The sequence below is a fragment of the Macrosteles quadrilineatus genome, unplaced genomic scaffold (genome assembly GCF_028750875.1).
Source record: "Macrosteles quadrilineatus isolate MER2022 unplaced genomic scaffold, UCM_ALF_1.0 Scaffold_5__1_contigs__length_97177068, whole genome shotgun sequence".
NCBI lineage: Eukaryota > Metazoa > Arthropoda > Insecta > Hemiptera > Cicadellidae > Macrosteles > Macrosteles quadrilineatus.
Window position 1 is genome coordinate 41096583 of NW_026542598.1, and position 22317 is coordinate 41118899.

At 33.6% G+C, this 22317-nt stretch overlaps 1 protein-coding gene across 1 annotated transcript; it reads left to right on the plus strand.

Moving 5' to 3' along the window:
• The first annotated feature begins 1 nt into the window (after position 1).
• Positions 2-19948, plus strand: LOC128995076 (cytochrome P450 4c21-like). The gene is made up of 11 exons (XM_054419963.1): positions 2-63; positions 7009-7099; positions 9335-9520; positions 10310-10385; positions 10658-10790; positions 11782-11869; positions 12555-12655; positions 13167-13235; positions 14763-14928; positions 17460-17639; positions 19658-19948. Exons 2-11 carry the CDS (start codon positions 7051-7053, stop codon positions 19819-19821), a joined length of 1212 nt encoding a protein of 403 aa, XP_054275938.1. The 5' UTR covers positions 2-63; positions 7009-7050; the 3' UTR covers positions 19822-19948.
• Positions 19949-22317: the final 2369 nt, after the last annotated feature.

Consider the following 22317-nt stretch of genomic DNA (forward strand, 5'->3'; position numbering starts at 1 on the left):
ATGACATGTTTATGGATTGGTCCTATTCCAATTCCAATACTTGGTGGGGTAAAAAACATACAGGTAAATAATAACAATGAATAGAAAGTCGTGTAATCCATTTGCTCAGACGGTTGAAGGCTGACATGCCATTTGAATTTGTTCGACTTGCGTACTTTGCTTTTTTCCATGCTCACATTCTGTATGGCACTAGGCTCTTGGGGTCACTCCCCTGGTCCTCAAACTACAGAAGAAAGCTGTCAGGGTCTTGTGTGGAGTCCATCAACTGGAGCATTGTAAACCTCTGTTTGTTCAGCATGGTATAATGCCTGTACACAATGTATTTATTTACTAATGCCTGTTAGAGATTAAGAATGGTTAATAATGTTCATCATTATAGCACTAGGAACAATGAAAATATTTTTAGAGATAGAGTTAGACTAGATTTAACTCTCAACTGTTTTCCTGTTGCAGGAATAAGGTTCTACAATGCCTTACCCATAACTGTCAGACAACTCTTACCGAACAAGTTTGCGACCACACTAAAAGCTTGGATGCTTGCCAATCCATTTTATTCCATAAAAGAGTTTGTTTGGAATGCACAGCTTGTTACTATTGGGTTGAACCCACAGTAGTCTAGTAGAGGTACTACAAAATTGTAAATTTATTTTTCTCTGCCTTGCATGGCTTGCAGCATGTAGTTTTTATTATTTTTCATTTTTAGTATGCATGCATTGCTTTGCATGTTTTATAGCCTATTGAGTGAGATCCTGCATGTGTTTATTTCAGCTTTTAATTTTGTTAGTCAAGAGTGCAAGAAGAAGCTTGGCATGTTTATTTATTATTTACTAGCTGTTTGCCCATTCTACGTACGGGAATCTTGTAGTAAGCTAAAACCTTATATTCAGAACAGGAGTTAATTGGTTTGCATATTTAGTGTGCATTTTTCTAGATATGATGGCAAAACTATAACTGTTTAGGAATACATATAAACCTTCTCAAATACAATATCTGACAGTTTCAAAGCCAAAACGAATGCTTCGCAATTAAATGTCACCCGATCGTGTTAGTCCATATTTTATATCTAACGATGAAAGGAATTGCTTTACAGTATAGATCTATGAGGCATAGCCCTAAGGTAGGCCTGCAATTGAAAGTTACTTTTCACACTGGTTAAAAGTAGTTAAAACACTACCTCAACCTCACTACTGCACACTTTATTCGGGTTGAAATTTTTATTAACAATGGTGCTCTTGTCTTTTCCACGAAAAATAAGGACATTAATGCATTACCAATAGACATACACACACAAATACAGAATTGAGTCCACACAACATTTTGGAGTCCAGACAGAAAACGCTAAAAATTATACAGTAAGACATCAATTAAATTTAATAAGCAATAAGGTGCAGTGTTTATAAGTAAATAGTGAAAATAGTGATGTGTTTGTATGTAAAAATTATTCTTATCGGTACTGCTACCACCGGTTCTAAGGAAAAGTAGCAGTACCGGTACCAAAAACCAACGTTTACATTTGAGAAAAGAACTTTAGTACTTACGACTAATTCAAACTGTCCTTCTAATCAAACTGTTTTAGGCCTATAGGTGTTAATCAGTTGGCAATTATATAAATAAATAAATACACACAGGCCACAAAACATGTAACATGTAACGTAAACAACGTAAAGCTTTGAAAACTCACTATGGTTTCCTAAAAAAAAAACTTTCACTTGATGTGGTGCTGTACCGGTACCAAAGTTATTAATCTCCTTTGGTTTAAATTTTTTTTTTAGTTTTCGAAAATCAAAGTTATTTCCTATTAATAGCTATTTGTAAGCAGCTTTTAATGTCAACATATTAATGACAGTTTGAAGAAACCGCCTTTATCCAAACAAAGGTTTCTTAAGATTACGTAATCTCTAAACGATAATTGGTACATATATCTAGCAAACATTCGGAGGAAATGTGACAAAAAACGCACAAATCTGGGGTTTTGAACGTTTGTAGTTAGGAAAAGTACTGATATCGTTGTCGAAATGTAAGTAAGTAGAAACCAAAAGTGACACATTGGAAAAGCGAGTTTAGCTACATCTGTTAAGTTAAACCTCTGTTACGGTACGATCACAGCGAAATCAGAAAGATCTTTCAAGATCGCAGCAACATCCACGATCACCCACTGCAGTCGTGATTTTTTTACTTTGCACTTTACACAACTGTCCTTGAAGCGCCGTCAATGAGTGGAAACCTTTGTAAGCTATGGTATTGGTGACGATGATTAAAAAAATATAAGTTTCCTTGCACTAATACAACACTGATTCACGGTATTTTCCCCGGTTATCAAAACTCAAGAACAATGGTTGCACTTGCGATTAGTTAAACCGGTTAAGTAAGGCACAACATTTTTAATCTCACTTGGTTTGGATGTGCTGACAAAACTTGATCGGAAATGGTTGCGGTATTTGGTATTTGTAAACAACTTTTAATGTAAACATATCAGTGACAGCTAGAAGTGAGAACTAATCCAAACAGCTGATCGTTATTTCATAAAATGTAATATAATAGTAAACATTGGGAGAAAATTTGACAAAAATCTTACAAAATTGGGTTTTTGGTGGATTGTTATTTTGTTTTCAAAGAAGCGAGGCCATGTTTTTATAGCCAAAGACACTCTCACCAATCCAGTAAATACAGAAAAATGATTAGAACCTTGATCGGTACTCTAGTTTTCTATAAGTAGGCCGCGTAAAATGACATTTTGGCGTTACAGACGGAATCACAGAATGGACAACCAGACAAACTGACATACAGATAGAAATTGAGATAAGACTCGTTTCGGCTTTCTTAGGCTATGAAACGTAAAAATAACCAAAAACTGCATGATTCTAAGCAATGTACAGACAAAACTGTAATTTTATTTATATAGATGACGGCACTAGCTTGAGGTCCGTGACTAATGAAATGGTGAAGGAAGTAGTAAATGTGAGCAGTCTGGAGTGTGGAAACTGTTTATGACGATTAGATGAAGGTATCTGTAATCCTAAAATGCTATTGGAAGGGAAGGAAACAGGTCCGCAACGTAGGAAGTGGTAAAGGAAGTAGTAAAGGCGAGCTGTTCGGAGTGTGGGATCTGTTTGTGACCATTAGATTAAGGTATTTGCAATCCTATGGTGCTATGGGAAGGGAGGGAAACAGGTCCGTGACGTAGGAAGTGGTGAAGGAAGTAGTAAAGGCAAGCAGTCCGGACTGTGGGAACTGTTTGTGACGAGTATATTTAGGTATGTGCTATCCTAAAATGCTACGGAAAGGGAGGGAAATAGGTCCGCGATTAGGAAGTGGTGAAGGAAGTAGTAAAGGCGAGTTGTTCGGAGTGTGGGATCTGTTTATGACGAATAGATTTAGGTATCTACAATCTTAAAATGCTATGGGAAGAGAGGGAAACATATCCGCGACGTAGGAAGAGGTGAAAGAAGTAGTAAGGTGAGCAGTGTGGAGTGTGGGAACTGGAAACCGTTTGTAGCAGTTTTAATGTACCTATCTGCAATGCTGAAATGCTATGAGAAGGGATGGGAGCATGCCCACGACATAGGAAATGGTGAAAGAAGTAGTAAAGGCTAGCAGTACGGAGTGTAGGAATGTTTGTGCCAATTAGATTAACGTATCTAAAATTGCTATGGAAAGTGATGAATACAGGTCCACGACGTAGGAAGTAGTAAAGTATGAGCATCAGCATAGTGTGAGATCCGTCTGTGGCAGTTAGATTAATGTATCTTCAATACTAAAATGCTATGAGAAGGGAGGGAAACAGGCCCCACGACGTAGGAAGTGGTGAAGGAAGTAGTAAAGGCTGGCAGTGCAGAGTGGGGGAACCGTTTGGGCAGTTAGATAAATGAATCTGTAATACTTATATGCTATGAGAAAGGGGAAACAGGTCTATGACGTAGTAAATGGTGAAGGAAGTAGTAAGGCTATCAGTGCAGAGTGTCTGAACTGTCTTTGGCAATTACATTAATGTATCTGCAATCCTAAAATGCTATGGGAAGAGAGGGAAACAGGTCCACAACGTAGGGTGTGGTGAAGGAAGTAGTAAAGGTGAGCAGTGTTGAGTTTGGGAATGGATTAATGTATCTGCAATGCTAAAATGCTACGGAAAGAGACTGTAGACTGTATGTTAAAATGATTACGAAGCATGAATCGATACATATTTTCGATACATGCAATCGTTTACAATCGAAATTTGCAACTGAGTTGACAACAGCTGATTTTTACTCCATAGAGGCTAAAAACGATTTTTACTCCCTAAAGGCCCGTTTTGCCAGAAGCGTCTGGTGCGTCTGACGCTCAGCGATGATCGCTAGAGCGATAATCGCTCAGCGTCTATCGCACGGGCCTATTTTGCCAGAAGCGTCTGTTCCTTGCGATTATTTGATCAGTGAGTGGTTTACTTTGGTGGCAAAAGGAGTGTTTTTGAAAATGACCTGTAAAAAGCAAATAGTAAAGTACTAGTGGCTTGTAGGGGCAATAGCCCCTATATGTGTATTCTAGTAACTATTTTATACAAATTACATGTGGGTTACACTACCTTGAATTATCGTTTAACATTTGTGTATGTTAACACTGGTTTTTTCAAATCAATGCCAACTTTTGTGAAGGTTTGGCCATTGGCCTTGCACTTTATTTATAATAATAGTGAAAGCTATTTCCAATGGGCATTGAATCCTTGTAAACTTAAACGGCATAATGAAGATCTGTAGATATTAGTTTAATTTTTGGCATGAAAAATATGTCCCCTTTGCCTACTCCAGTAATTACTTCTATCTTTACACTTATTTCAGACATACCTACACAACCAATCGTACTTCATTAACTCCAGACCCTTAAATTTGGGAAAAAGTTTATATCAGCTTTATAAATAGTATCCTACACATATTAAAGTAATGACATTACATACCATATGCTTTAAATAAAGTTAAACCACATGTTTAAAAGTAAACAAAGCAGACATGACCTAGATTCCCATGCTATTTCAATGTGAATTATTTTATTCCGTAGCAACTTTTTGGTGCAAGATTAGGAAAAATGAATAATTTTCCCCAAAATTTCATGCCCAGACCTTTAAAATGAGACCTCTCCCAGCTTTCTACAGCCTCCCGTTAGCTCACAATTTCATTGTAAAATTTTGGGCTTACAGAATTAGATATATAGATTTGTTAGCTGAGGAATTAGACGATGATGGATATTAGAAATGTTGTGCAAACCTAGGGAAGAAGTGCGTACTATGTTTTTAAAGAGGTTCTGAAGAGGGATATTTAAAATTAATATTTGAAAATCAATTAACAATTGACTTAACAGTCGTGTGCTGTTTCAATCAAAAAATGGTTCAAAATGGCTTCAATCAGCTTTTCATCTTATTCACTACCTATTCAATCCCCACTTTGTTTGTGACATGTCACTAAACTTGAAAACACAACTTATTTAGGAAACAAAAGTTAAGTCAACAACTAAACAGGTGCTTATTCCAGTAATAATCGCTAGCGACTGCGTCTCCGTCTGCTCCAGGAGCAGTGGTCCGCGTCAGACGCTAGCGTCTCAGTTACAGACGCTGGCGGCTGTAGCGATAGACGCTTCTGGCAAAATAGACCAACCTAAAACAATGCAAAGCAGTGGGCAGCGATTGACGCGGAGCGATAGACGCTGAGCGTCAGACGCACGAGACGCTTCTGGCAAAACGGGCCTTAAATATTAAAAATGCTACTTTAGACCCAGACCCGCAACGCATGCATTAAAAACTAATGTTTTTACTCATGGTGGAAGGAAAATAAATAAACCATGGTTTTTACTGCAGTATGACAAAAACAATATAATATGAACCCTTTATGACTCCGCTCAATTTTGTGGATGCCTCTGCGAACGCCACCTAGTATTCTACATTTCAAACTATTGACTGATGCAACAATTAGCTACTATACTGATTAAATCAATTGAGACATAATTTCAAAACATGCGATTGATGCTTATATGTTCAATTATTGAAGTAGCACTGATGAGTTTACAACAGCTGACTTTTACACTTTATAACACATGCATGAAAAACAGTTGTATTTTCTTCAGTATGACACAATAGTTATTTGTGTAACTAGTGGTGAAAGTGGCACTTTGCTGCACACGAGAGCAATGTTTACGCATGAGCCGAAGGCGAGTGCGGAATGATCTCGAGTGCAGCAAAGGCTTTTTTCACTCGTGTTACACATTATATTTTTCCTACAGTCACTATAAAGCATATAAATAATTAGTCTTTCAAACACTATACAACACGCTTTTAGGTTCAGCTGGCAACACAAATACCCTAGAGAAAGTAGTACCCGCGGTCCGTATCACTCCGCTATTTTTCCTCGGCAAGAAATGTGCTCCGCGTTTTGAGAATATAGTTCCGTATGTTTTTGTGATTTGAAGTGGTTTCCGCGCCTAAAAAATATGCTTTAAAGGTATTTTCTTGTTTATTAAGATCGTAGGAATGTTTTAAAAACGTTTAAAAGAAAAGTCCAGAAAGTTCAGAAATACCGAAACTATAAACACGAAATGACAGGTTAAATCGTAGTTATAATAGTCAATCAGCTGCTCAAAGTATTATTATCTTTAAGTGTTGCCAACCTATTTCCAAGCGTACACGGATTACGTGCATAATAGAACCACGCTGTTTTGTGTTGTTTCGTTGGAATCCTGATGTGCGGCAAAGTATAAACCGTACGACAAAGTATAAACCGTACGGCAAAGTATAAATATGCAGCAATTAGCAGCTTTCTGTACTATAAACAGTACAAGGAAGCCAACTTTGTCGGGTGACTGTAGGAAAATATTATTTTCAATCATGTGGTGAGTTGTTCATTTACAAAACATTTATAGCATTTTGTCTAATACATAAATACATGTTGAAATTGTTTATGCAAGAAAAATACCAAACAGCCTCTTAAGATCAGGTATTAACTTTAAAATTAATAATAGTCATAATTCTAATTGCATATTGTTTTGCAGAAAATTCTAAACAGTTCGTGTACTTCAGAAAAGGCATATGAAATGGCCTACATTGATCCATTTGTGTATCATGGATTACTAACTGCTCCTGGTAAGTTAACTTATATGATTAGTGATTAGCAAGGTTTGCAAAGCTACATTACTTTTGTTTTTTACCAAAAAGCATTGATTTGTAAACATAATTAACGCTTTTACATAATTTTACACTTGAGTAATCGTTTTTCATAAGTGATACTTATTATATTTTTTTTTGTACCAATAAGTATTTTCATTTTTTTTTAATTGTTAGAATAGAAATTATACAAGACTTTTTTTACTTTACCACATTTGTAATGACCAAGTTGGCAAGTTTGTAATATCTGAAATGAAATGAAATGAAACTTCCTTTATTGTTCTCTTTACATAATACATATTACAGAATATTCACGCTATCTTACTAATCTTACTAATATTATAAATGTGAATGTTTGTGTGTTTGTTTGTTTGTTTGTTTGTTTGAAGTCCAATCACGCATAAACTACTGGACTGATTGGGCTGAAATTTGGCATGATGATAGCTCACATTCCCGATTAACATATAGGCATATTATTATCTCAAAAATCCTTTCGGGCTCCGCCCCAGTGGCTCTGTAGTTCCCCATGTTAACCTTATGAGTATTCATATTTAAAGGGAATTAAAGAATTTAGTCAGCTGTTTCAACTAAAAAAGTTGGTTCTATGAATACAACAGCATTAACAAGTTATAAGATTTACCAACAGGGTGCAGCACTATAATTTATTTTGCATTTATGTAATCAGCTAATTTGAACTAAGCAGCAACAAAAAAACTGTGATACACAATGAGAACTGTCAAAAGTAGGATTGTTTACAGTTATGTTTAAGTTTTTAATGCCATGAATAATTTGTGAATTTGTAAAATTTATTTTTCTTTATTAATTGTTAAGGTGAAGTATTAGAACATTAGGTATAAGATGTACCATAGTATACCGTCAATTTAAGGAAGCAAATTTTATCAAACTTTGTCCTCCCCCATTGCAAACGCACAGCTTGAGTATAACTGCAATAAGCATTTTAAACTCAAATGCTAACCCCGTACGAAGGACGGGTACTCTGCTAGTATTATAAATGTGAAAGTTTGTGTGATATTTTGTTTGTTTGTTTGTTTGAAGTTCAATCACGCATAAACCACTGGACGGATTGGGCTGAGATTTGGCATGATGATAGCTCACATTCTTCATTAACATATAGGCATATTCTTATCTCAAAAATCCTTTGGGGCTCTGCCCCAGTGGCTCTGTGGTTCCCCATGTTAACCTTATGAGTATTCATATTTTAAGGAAATTAAAGAATTTAGTCAGCTGTTTTAACTAAAAAAGTTGGTTCTATGATATACAAAAGCATTCAAAAGTTATAAGATTTACCAACAGGGTGCAGCACAATATTCATATTCAATTATTCAGAACATTTTAAATTTAATTTTTGAATATTCTACATTTATAGCCTATAAAAACTACTTACAGTCTTCGCAATCCTGAGTTAAATGAGCACTACGGCCGTTTCGGAGGTAACTCCATCGTCGGGTGCGTAGTCATCATACACTAAACTGAACTAGGCCTATTTACATATTTACATTTTTTACGAGGTTTCTTCATTTTCATTGCGTCAAAGTTTAATAAATAGTACATGCAACACACATGTAGTAGTGCTCATTTAACTCAGGATTGCGAAGACTGTAAGTAGTTTTTATATATTTATTACACGCAATTTGCCACACTGAATAATTTTATTCTTCATTTCTTTGAAGATATTTCACTCAATATGTAAAAATACTTATGTAAGTAATAAATTTGTGCGGAATGAATGTAAAAATTAGTCTGTCATGTAATCATCTAACTATAGACCCATTAAAATTTCAATGTTCTGGATAACTTGACAACCATACTTGACAAATTTAATTCATTCACCATACGTTTGAATGATAAAAAAAAAAACTATTACAATTTATGGGTTCACAAATACAGTAGTCAAGTTAGTGAGGTTTTACTGTACTATAAGAAAGTATTGTTGTAAATGAAATTTGTATTTGAAACCTGTGAAACAACAAACAATATCACCTAAAAAATTCTGCTTTGATCAAATGGATTTGCTAAAACAGTTCTGAAACAAAAATTTTACTTAGGCCTAATTAATTTCTTTCAAAGATTCATGTTATTGACTACAGGAAATGTAAAATTAAGAAATCTTCACTAGATTAATAGTAAAAAGATATGTTTTCCACAAGATATCCTCAACATTTTAACCAAATTTGTCATTATATCCACTTTTAGGTCATATTTGGAAAATAAAACGGCGACATATTAATCCTCTGTTTCATCCACGCAATCTTGAGCTGATGTTGCCAACATTCAACCGAAATAGTGAAGAATTTGTGACAAACTTGTCCAAACACGTTGGCAAAGGACCGTTTGATGTGATGCATAATGTGATGGACACGGCTCTCAAAACTGTTTGCAGTAAGTTGCCTGACCCAGTGGAACGACAAATATTAACTTTATCAAAGGGAAAAATTTTGCTAAGACTCTTGAAAATTGAAGTTTGATAATATCAGTTGACTTTTCTAAATCTAACTTTATTCAATTGTTGGTTTTGATAATTAACAGAAAACAGAGTTTTATATAAAAAAAACTATTCATAAGTCAAAATATTAAACACTGTTTTCTTGTTTGTGATCTCCAATCAGAGATGGATGTTGTCCTTGCCATGAGATCAAACCTTTTCCTTAATAGCCGGGTAGCTCATTGTGGTTTTAATTCTTGCCTAGTAAAGTAAGGCAAGTAAGTTAGTAGCCGGTTCAATCCTGAATAATAATCGTGGTTGTCAGATTTTTTTCTTTTTAATTTCTTGAACAGTGTTAGTTGTGTCAGTATAAACTAAATAAATCAAAATGTAACTTAAGGATCACAATGTATATTAACCAACAAAAATAATAAAAAATAATAATCAAAAGGTCGTCGTTTTGATCCTGAGAAAAATGAGTAAATTTGTGATGGTTTGAAACTGGACCCAGCTGTCCTTGATCATTGGGCTTTCAATAAACAATCCTGGCTAATGAAACAGCTGATCCAAGTCAGTAACAAAGCTACACAGATCACCCCATTCTACACTCATCCTTCACTCATATTCATAATTGGGTTAAAATATGCACATTCATGACGTCCCCACATTAAATGAATATGAATAAATATGAATAAACTAGCTACGAGTTTCAACACTCTATATCTAATTTCTTGAAAACATTTCAGATCTAATATTTGGGCCAGATATAGAATTCGACACAGAATCTCAAAGCTTCAGAAATCTTAGATGTATTGTGGAGAGGTAAATCATTATTAATTTCTTCTTAATTTAGTCAGTATTGAATAAGAATAAGAAAGCTTATAAATACTGAGAGAGAGAGTTCACAGTTACAACACCCTGATTTTGTTTAACTCTAACTAATTTATTTAATAACAATTTTCTTATATTAGATTTACATTGCCACTATATACGATTTACCATTACATGATATGGTTAACCACTATATATTATATTTACCATTTATAAATTACAGTATCTATTGTAGTTTTATGATTATGGTCTGTTCATTCCAGGATCCCAGAAATATTTATCAATCGATTCACTCGATTTTGGTTGAGATTTGATGTTATATTTGAATTTCTTTATTGGAAGGAAATAAATGAGATGAACAAGCTTTGGCAGGAATTCACTGAGCCTCTTTTAAGGGTAAGATTTTTTGTATTTTTAGTCTGGTACATAGTTCTTTTCTGCATCATATTTGTGCGTGAATGACTCATCAGTGTGAGGTATATCACTTATTTTGACTTTTGTTGTTTGATTGATTGATTTTGTGCTTTTACCTAACCCACCATGTTAAACTTCCCTATCCCAAGCATGATGTATACAACTTCCTTACTTCTCGAGTGATGTAAAATTGAAAAAAACTCACTCGGTGATGTAATGAAACCCATTTAAATAACATTTAGTGGATAACTTAAAAAATATACCTCTATGGAGCCAACGACGTTCAAAGCTAGAAATCAGCTGTGTGTTTGAATTTTATTGTTATGCTTTGAAGAATTTTCCTAACCTAGCTTTTGTTTGTAAATGAACGTTACTGTTAGAAGATGAGTGAAATTGATAATGAAGTTATTGCTCGTAACCTCCTGAATATTGTCGGGTCAGGTAAAATCTTGTACGTTACACGTTACGCAAGAGCGTGTTTACATCACTTCGGTGAATTATGCAACTCGCCTTCGCTCGTTGCACAACATTTACCTGCGTGATGTAAAAACGCTCTTACTACACTTGTAATGTAAATAGCTATTATACAATCAGATTTTTTTTACTTGATCACACTCCAACAATCAATCTAAAACTGAAAGACCTGTGGTTGTAAGTTTTGCTACAAGAATGTTATCTCTTAAAGCCAATGTTGATTCTTCATGGACACATACTGAACTGTCACTATCCTTAGACCACTATAAAAAATTACCACCCAACATTTCAGCCTTTATACAGGGTGCCATCTCCAGAGTGTTTACAAATTGCATACAAACCACCGGTGTTGCAAAATGAAATATAGTAAAAAGTAACAGTTGTAAGTAGATCAAGAGTAGAGCTACCTACAATTAATTATGTGTTTTATTCAGAAGAATCAAATTGTATCCCAAAGCCAAATAAAATAGATAATATTTTAATAGATTATTCGTTTCAGATAGCAAAAAGTAAATTGGAAAATAAAAATCAAGTTGAGAAACAAATTGAAAATGATTCTACGAACAATTCAACTGACAAGAGTCCAGGTTGGTAATGAATTCATATAGGCTACTCTGAAAAAAGAGTTCAATTGTTTTTCTCATAAGATGGTATCGACACTAATTTGGTCTTATTCTAGATTTTTAATCTGAAACTACTTTAAATTGTAAGTGTAATAGTAAAAATAGCATTTGGGGACCAAGCCATGGCTCGGTAGTTTATTTCCATTAATGTACCCCTAGTAATCATCAGTGTAATCTTTGCTCAAATAACAACTGATGTTTTTCCCTTTAGGTTTTCTAATTTGCTAGTAAACTGTGGATGGCTTGTTATAAACACATGTTACAAGTCTTGTTTACTTTTTCCTAGTTATTTTGTTCAACCAACATGGTTACTTGGCAACATATAAGGACAATGATAAAACATTTTGTTTGCAATTTTATTTTTTTACCTAATTAGATTTTTGGTTGGCAATTTTTACTGCATTTAACATGTTTTTAGGCCAGAAATAAATTATTTACAACATTTGAAGGAAATTGTAAAAGCTGTTTTCGAGATCCTTTGTGCAATTAAGTATAAATACAAGCAAACATTGCTCATATAAGAGTAAAGGATAAAGAAACTAACTTTATTAACTTACTAAGATAAATACCTGTGAAGGGATGTGGAAGCCCATTCCATCCTTGTCAAGATGTACACTAGGAGGTTTTTATCAATGTTTTGTATTTTCAGAACTGTTAAACCTACTTGATGTCCATGGCGTTATGGAGCAGAAATTCCCTGAATTTACAGAAACTGATCTAAAATATGAAATGATAACACTTTATGTTACGGTGAGCTAAAAAATACTATGTGCATTATGTTTAGAAGTAAGAAGATTCATGACTTTGCCTCTTTTATTTTAGATTTGAAAATGGCAATATAGGTTGCTTGAAATTTATTCTTGTTTGAGCGATCAACTTGGTCTCTGTTAAAAATGTATCAAATAATATTTTAGGATTTAATTGTGTTATCTTATTTTTTTTAAAGCTTAGAATGGCACAATGTTTAAATTTACATTTTTGGACTATCATTGCTTACATTAAAAAGCTATTTATTTCATTTTAATTTTATCAATCCAGAAAGATATTTTTCAATTGAGTGGTACAGTTGGGGGTTTTCCTTCAATCAATAAAAGGTGTGTATTTGTTTTCTACAATAGATTTAAAGTTATGATTATTCACCTTGGATAGAATTACTACATTATTATTTTCTTTTACGCCCTCGCACTATTGCTAACACTTACAACCATAGCTATAGTAGAACACCACATCTCTAACCTTTATGTGTCTTCATAAACTGCAGGGAACTGACACAATAGGAGGAGCAGTGTCTACATGTTTACTCTTGCTGGCCCAATACAAGGATATTCAAGTAAGTGGGACAACTTTATGAAGAAGATTTCTTTATGTTATGAAATAGATAGACAGGTCTTGTCATTGTTGCCATGACTGCAATTTATTTCTGAAAAAATATTCCTAATACAGTCAATAATAAAATAAAACATCCAATGGATGATTATAACTCACAATTTGAGGTTATCCAGGTTCATATCTAATAAATAGTTTATGAGCATTTGCATTGAATTCAAATAAACCAATAAATTGTGGATTACATCTGTAAGAGAATGTGTAGATATGGACTATATGATATGAACATGGACAAGTTGGTTCTATAATATGCAATAGCATTAAAAAGTTATAAGGTTTCCCAACAGGGTGCAGCACTATTATTATTTTGTTTTTGCATATATGACAACAGCTAATTTGAACTAAGCAGCAACAAAAAGCTGCGATACACAATGAGAACTGTCAAAGTAGGATTGTTTACAGTAAGGTTTGGGTTTTTAATTTAATGAATAATTTGTGATATTGTGCGAATGTTTTATAACTTATTTTTTCTGTTGTTTAGTAGCAGTGGTATAACATTATGGCAATGGTAGATGTGTTATACTATATCATACCGTAAATCTATGAACTAAATTTTATCAAACTGTGTCCTCCTCCCTTTGCAAACGCAAAGCTTGAGTATAACTTCAATAATCATTTTATACATATGCCAATTCCGTACGAAGGACGGGTGCTCTGCTAGTCTAACTAATAGTTCAGAATCTTGCCTATTTCAAAAATATTTTCATAGATTTTTTATGTAGAAGGACGTCTTGGGTGTGGATCATTTTATCTTCTCTTCCTTCTCTGAATCCGTTTTACCACTCAAAAACCCATGTAAGTGGCATACATTGATCCCCATTCACTTGAAACAGTTGAAGTTGAAACAGCTGACTAAATTCTTTAATTCCCTTTAAATATGAATACAGTACTCATAAGGTTAATATGGGGAACTACAGAGTCACTGGGGCGGAGCCCGAAAGGATTTTTGAGATAAGAATATGACTAAATGTTAATCCGGAATGTGAGCTATCATCATGCCAAATTTCAGCCCAATCCGTCCAGTGGTTTATGCGTGATTGAACTTCAAACAAACAAACAAAAAACAAACAAAATAACACACAAACTTTCACATTTATAATATTAGTAAGATAGCGTGAATATTCTGTAATATTATGTAAAGAGAACAATAAAGGGAGTTTCATTTCATTTTATTTCAGATATTAAAAACTTGCCAACTTGGTCATTACAAATGTGGTATAGTAAAAAAAAGTCTTGTAATTTCTATAACAATATAAAAAAAAAGATTGCCAAATTTCAGCCCAATCCGTCCAGTAGTTTATGCGTGATTGAGCAACACACAAACACACACACAAACTCACAAACTTTCAGATTTATACCTAAGATTAGATTGTATTTGTTATTCAAAAAATCAAACATATTAGTCTTGTACCGGTAGCTGTTGTTGTGTGTAGCTATAATTGTCCATAATAGTAATATCACTGTTTTATAGGATCGTCTCTATCAAGAAATAGCAGCACCAGACAACATAGAAAAGGATGTTACGATGGAAGATATCAAAAAGTATACGTACTTGGACCAAGTGTACAAAGAGACCTTGAGATGGGCCAACATTGTCCCCCTAGTGGCAAGGAGGACAACGGAAGATCTTGTGCTAGGTAAATAACATCCAGTGTTAAAATTAGATGCTAAACAAATATTGTACCTTAAACTCTAGATTAATTTTGTTGTCAAGAATCAGTCAGGCAAATATCAAGATAGTAAATTATACTCACTCCTAAGTTTATAGTTTCACAAATCATTCATAACTCAACTTTGCACAAGGCAAACACAAATTAAACCTTTTTAATAGTCTTCACCGGTCCATAGAGACAAGAAAGAAATCAGTACTAGTGTACCTGTTGCTCGAATTTGAGCAATTGCGAAGTATTACAGGCGTTATTTTAAAACGAATGACAGTCATAATTTACGAAGACTTTAAAAGAGTCGCCTCAAAGATTATGGAAATACTCACGATATAGGTACATAACAGATCTATATAATCAACATTTCTTGTAAATATCTTATAATTTTTCAAAAGCTGATCTTGAATTTTAGTGTTTTCTACAAATTTTTCCAACTCATAACCACATTAGGTTGTCCATAATAATGATTATAAATTTAAAAAAGACATTATTTCTATTTCTTCTACTTGGTGGTGTTCTATAACTTTCCTATATTTCCATCTTTTGCAAATAGGCTCTTTCAATGATTGCTCAAGGAATACAGCACAGTGTTAATTCAGATTTCTTTTTAGTATATCAAATTGTCCAGGCTTTCTCTTTATTTTTTATATTGCAATATTTACCCCAACCCAAATTCAAATATAAATGATTTCATTTCAACCAAGTCAGTAAATGTTTGTACCACACGTTCCCTAGTAGCACAAATATGTATTTTATAAATATTTTATATATTCAAAGTTGTATTTGATAGAACCTCGAATGAAATATATAAATAATATATCTTTAATAATAGTTTGATATATTCAATATATATATTGAAAATATTTCCCCAAAACAAATCAAAATATCAATTAAATATAAGTTTTGAATATATAAAATAGATTCATAATATATATTGATAAAATAAGTATAGAATCTATAATATAGGCTACATATTTTATATGTATATTTTTCCTATTAAATATTTTAAAAAAAAATTGTTGAGAATATTTCAAATATATATATATATATACAATTTTTGAAACTATATTATATATTTGAAGTATTTATAAATATATTTTAGATATATATTTTGAAACTTGTCAGATATTTTTATTAATAAAATAATAATATATTTATAGAATAAATATAATCTATTAAAATTGGCATAAAAATAATAAATAATTAGCATCTTTTTGTTTTTTTATAGTATCTATAAATTTATACATGCATTTTTTTGTATGAATATTGTGATTGTGAAAGCGTTTAAATTAAGTAATAGCTATTTACCTAACCCGCCATGTTAAACTTCCCTATCCCAAGCGTGATGTATATAACTTCGTTACTTCTCGAGTGATGTAAAGTTGAAAAAAACTCACTCGGTGATGTAATGAAACCCATTTAAATAACATTGAGTGCTTAACTTAAAAATATACCTCTATGGAGCCAACGACGTTCAACGCTAGAAATCAGCTGTGCGTTTGAATTTTATTGTTATGTTTTGAAGAACTTTCCTAACCTAGCTTTTGTTTGTAAATGAACGTTACTGTTAGAAGATGAGTGAAATGGATAATGAAAAATATTGTTCGTAACCTCCTGTATATTGTTGGGTCAGGCAAAATCTTGTACGTTACACGTTACGCAAGAGCAAGTTTACATCACTTCGGTAAATTATGCAACTCGCTTCCGCTCGTTGCACAACATTCACCTGCGTGATGTAAAAACGCTCTTACTACACTTGTAAGGTAAATAGCTATTACATTACAAGTGTAGTAAGAGCGTTTTTACATCACGCAGGTGAATGTTGTGCAACGAGCGGAAGCGAGTTGCATAATTCACAAACACGCTCTTGCGTAACGTGTAACGTACAAGGTTTTACCTGACCCGACAATATACATGGGGTTACGTACAATATATTTCATTATCCATTTTACTCATCTTCTAACAGTAACGTTCTTTTACAAACAAAAGCTAGGTTAGGAAAATACTTTAAAGCATAACAATAACATTCAAGTGCACAGCTGATTTCTAGCGCTGATCGTCGTTGGCTCCATAGAGGTATATTTTTAAAGTTAAGCACTCAATGTTATTTAAATGGGTTTCATTACCTCACCGAGTGAGATTTTTTCAACTTTACATCACTCGAGAAGTAAATAAGTTGTATACATCTCGCTTGGGATAGGGAAGTTTAACATGGTGGGCTAGGTAAATAATAATACATACTCTGTATGGTGTCACTCTATCATGCATGTAAAGAAAAAAATACGCATCTAGTTAAGAGACAGCATACATGTTCGACAGCTACATGTGGGTCAAACGAAAAAGGGGTAAAATATAATTTAGATTTTTTTATGCGATGATGAAAAGCTATTGTGAAAAAGTCACAATAACTAAGTCAAAGGATTAATTTACGATCCAACCTATTATACAGTTGTCATTCTTTACTTGATCATATTTGTGTAATTGAATAATCCTTACGGTTTCAGATGGTGTGACAATACCAGCTGGTTACACGGTGACAGCTGCTATGATAGGCAACCACTTAGACCCAAAGATCTTCCCAAATCCACTAACTTTTGATCCAGAGCGATTCTCTTCTGAAAATAATGCAGAACGAGAACCATACTCTTTCTTGCCTTTCAGTGGGGGTTCGCGAAACTGCATTGGTAAGATGCTATCTTTTAAACATTGCTATTGCTACATCAGATTTAATATCGATATTTTTTAGGAAGATTGTGGGTAAAATTAAGATCTTAGAGTTAACTTAAAAAACATATTATTTGGCATTTTATGCAATCAAGTGGACACTATAAAATTCAATAAAAGCTAAAAATCATTCACTAAATTAGCACTAAATGTACAAAATAGTTTTGTTTTTTTTTTCACAAAGAAATTTAAATACCCCCACTGCAGCAAACCTGCTGACTAAGCAAATTTCCATTAGCCTGGATTGATTTTTAATTAATCTATTAAATTATTATTTATGTTTAACGAGTGTCTAGGTTTGCTGCTACAAGGAAACCAATAATTAAAGTGTGTTTTTTTTATTAAAATATTAATAGCTTTGTATAAAATAAATAAATCTGACAAGTTTGATCAAAATAAAAAAGCCAACTACAACATTTTACAATATTCTTTATAAGAATAACATGGGAATTTAAATGAACATTTTCTTTTTAATTTTCTCCGTAACCATAACCTTAAAAAAACACTTTGATACTAAATTATTTGTTTTTTAAGCTCTTTAAAAAGGTCTGGAAAAGTTGAAAAATGTTGTGTTTTAAGGGTAAAAAATGAGAACAACACTTTTACCACATAAAACCCCCCGTTAAACACCGTTCCATGGTCCGATCATGCTGGTTCGCGAACTCATACAAGTTTATCCCGCCTTACACCTTCAAATCAAATTTTAAAAAATCGGACAAAAATTACTCAAGTTATCACATTCACGGACACACATATATATATATATATATCCAAAACATATATAAATACCCCCACCACAGCAAACCTGCCGAATAAGCGAATTTCCATTTGTCTGAATTAATTTTTAATTAAATCTATTTAAAAAACATTAGGTTTAATGAGAACGTAGGTTTGCTGCTACAAGGAAACTAATAAAGTGTCTTAGTATAAAAAATAAATTTGCCAAGTTTGATCAAAATCTATATCTATAAAAGAGGAACTATGTATATACAGGATGAGTTTTAATTGTCCCACCCCCCAACTTTTTTCAAATAAAAATTTGAACCAATAGTGTTTTTGGCCTCTTGAGACATCAAAATGAAAAATTAAATCGGTCCTGGGCCTATGTCTTAACATGCCACCTACGGTAATAGCTACTTCCCTGTAGGGAAATCCGCTAAAAAGAGCATAATTGTGTTGTTCTTAAGAGGAGAATAAATAAGCTAAACTTATTACTTCAACATTATGAGAAATTCCCATGATGAACAAGTTCTTTCAAATGTATAAGATTATGGGCAAACACTTTTTTTCTTTTTGCTTGTGTCTTCTTTAGAACGGCATTTTTTCAATGAAGTAAAGTAACTCAAACAACTTTGAGGGAAATTTACCTATAAGTGTGAGGGGGGGGGGTATAAGCGGTCCAAACTCATTAAAGTTTTGTGGATGTTTCGGGAATCAAACCTGTCGCTCCCGCACCAAAGTCTGAGATGCTAACCAAGCAACATGTTGCAGCAGATGTTGCAACAGCAACACACCCAACATTTGTTTGACATTCAAGTAAACACTTTATTAAAGGTTCATAATAATTGCGAAAGCTAGGATAGAAAAAGGTATTGTAAAGAGCAAAAGGAAAGGTAAAAGGGGAAGACATTGTCCACTATATTTGGGCCTATCTTGGATTCAAAATACAAAGCTATGATAGAGTGTTTGTTAACTTAGTCAAGTGGGCAGAGCATTGCCGTTGTTATTTTTTATTATTTTAAATTCAACTAATCAGGTCAATTTTTTGTAAAAATGTACATTTTGTAGGAGTTCAAAATAAAGACAGTTACTGTTCACAATTATGACATTTTTCATGAAGGCTGTTTCAGTTTGCTGCTCTGATTTTCTTTTGCTCATTAAAAAAATATATCTTAGTTTAAGATGACATCAAGCCGCTAGCATTAATCAAGAAGTTCTACCGTTATAACTCATCTCTGAAGTAGGTTTTATTTTTCAGGTCAACATTATACTAACATGTTGATGAAGGTCATGTTAGTTCATATTTTGAGAAGGTACAAAATATCTACTGTCAAAGACGTTCACAAGTTGAGGAGGAAAATGGTGATAACTCTGATCAGTGTGGAAGGATACGAAATAATTTTGGAAAACAGAGAGCATTAAGAATACATTTTAAATTGACTTTTGTGCCTTAATGGAGTACTTTTCCATCTTAAAGTAAAACCATGTACTTTAGGTTTTAAATGGTGAATGAAGCAATGAAGCTTTGAGTTGTGAAGCTTCATTTTTATTTATGGGTTTACATTTTAGATTAAATTTGTACTGCATAGAACTTTTACTGTTTCTTTTTCCTTTTTCTTTACCCGATTAACTGCTAACGTTTTACTAGATCAATGTGCTTTCATTAGAATATTATGTATTTTTTTCCCAGTTTCAAGAACTTGGATTATTATACATTTACCTTTATTGTTGTTGCATGAGTTTTTTTTAAGATGTTTGTGACACCAAATGGGGGGGGGGTTGAATCTAATACAAATGTTATGGTTAGTCTAATTCGCATATTTACCGTTAAAAACTACCAATAGTATTAGTTTAGCATTGACTCTATTATAAAGTCAACGATTTTACTATTCTGATACATGAAATGTAATTGCAATAGGGTAGTGAGTTTTACTTATACTGTACTTATGCCAAATAAGTTTCAGGTTTGAAATTTAAAAAAACACTAAATAGTTTCCAAGTCTATACACATCATGCAAATATACCATTATTCTCGTTTATAAACCTTTGCATGTCCTCTGTAATCTATACTAATATATCAACATGAGATGGTGTGTGTTTGTGTGCCTGTCTGTTACTCAATAACACAAGAACCACTGTACCAGTTGAAATAATATTTTGTATGAAGGTAGCTTACATACCTGGTTAACATATATACTTGATTACAGTAGTACAGTGTTATGGTTGGAATTTGGAATTCGGATCGAAATCGGAATAGCTGTGGTTTGTAAATATCATGGCCAAATATAATGTTTCGATCTACGATGAGCGACAAAGCGTATTTATTGACGTCATGGGAGAGCCGCATTGAACAATTAGTTTAATTAACTTACTGTATCACCTTTTGCACAGTTAAAAATCTACGATTGCTTTTGGTACTATGTGTTCAATTTTTGAATAATCAAATTTTCTGAGCAACTAAGAGAATTACTCTAGTCAACGGTCTTCAGGAATGACCGATTACCATCAACCTCCTGTATAAGTAGTGATGGAGATGTTCTCATCGCTGCGCCCAATTCCCTGAAGCCAACTGAAATCAGTACTAATTTGGGCTTAGAAACTCCCTCAATTTCCTTAACTATTCGTACACACTGCCGAGCTCTTCTTATTAATATTACTAGCAGAGTACCCGTCCTTCGTACGGGGTTGGCAAATAAGTATAAAATGCTTATTGCAGTTATACCCGATCTTTGCGTTTGCGATGTGAGCACGGTTTGAGAAAATTTGCTTCCTCAAATTACGGTATGCGATAGTATTATACATCTACCATAGCCATAATGTTCTACTACTTCACCTACACAATAGAGAAAGATAGATTATTAAAAATTCGCAAAATATCAAAAATTATTCATGAAATTAAAAACATAAACATAACTGTAAACAATCCTACTTTGACAGTTCTCATTGTGTATCACAGTTTTTTGTTGCTGCTTAGTTCAAATTAGCTGTTTTCATAAATAATGAAAAAAATAATAGTGCTGCACCCTGTTGGTAAATCTTATAAATTTTTAATGCTTTTGCTTATCATAGAACCAACTCTTTTAGTTGAAATAGCTGGCTAAATTCTTTAATTCCCTTTAAATATGAATACTCATAAGGTTAACATGGGGCACTGCAGAGCCACTGGGGTGGAGCCCAAAAGGATTTTTGAGATAAGAATATGCCTATATGTTAATCGGGAATGTGAGCTATCATCATGCCAAATTTCAGCCCAATCCGACCAGTATTTTTCGTGTTTACTTGTCACAAACATACATACATCCATACATCCATACATCCATACATCCAAACTTTCTCGTTTATAATATTAGTAGGATAAATGTGTATAAGAAGATATTATCCCACCCAGCTCACCACTTCAATCTTACCTCAAACTATCCACTCACATTGAAGAGGTTTTGCCAAACTCCAACTTCAACTTCATTCATATATTCGGTGATTTCAATATTCCCATTTCCAGTTGGGGAGAACATGCCCCTGAAGCAAATCCTCCCCTCTCAGTCGTTCCAACTTAGCGGCGATGTTTTCTCTTTTTCATGTCAATTCAATAACAAACTACCGAGGATTTTCCTGCTTGGTCTGATCTTCACTTCGTCTTCTAATGCTCTAGTACTTCGTGACGGAGACCTCTTAATCCCTGAAGACAGACATCACCCAGTTCTAAACTGTGTCTTTGCTCAGCCATCTCCATCAAGTGTTAGACGCAGATCTGTGCTCAATACAAGAAGGTGCAACCTACAGAATGTCTACGAAGACCTGTCTGTAACCAATTTCGATGTGATAGCCTCGGCTATGGGTGGAAAACAAATCGTTCCAACTTAGATATTCAGTTGAGAATAACTCCCCGATGAAATGCTGCGGACCTACCAGGTTTACCGT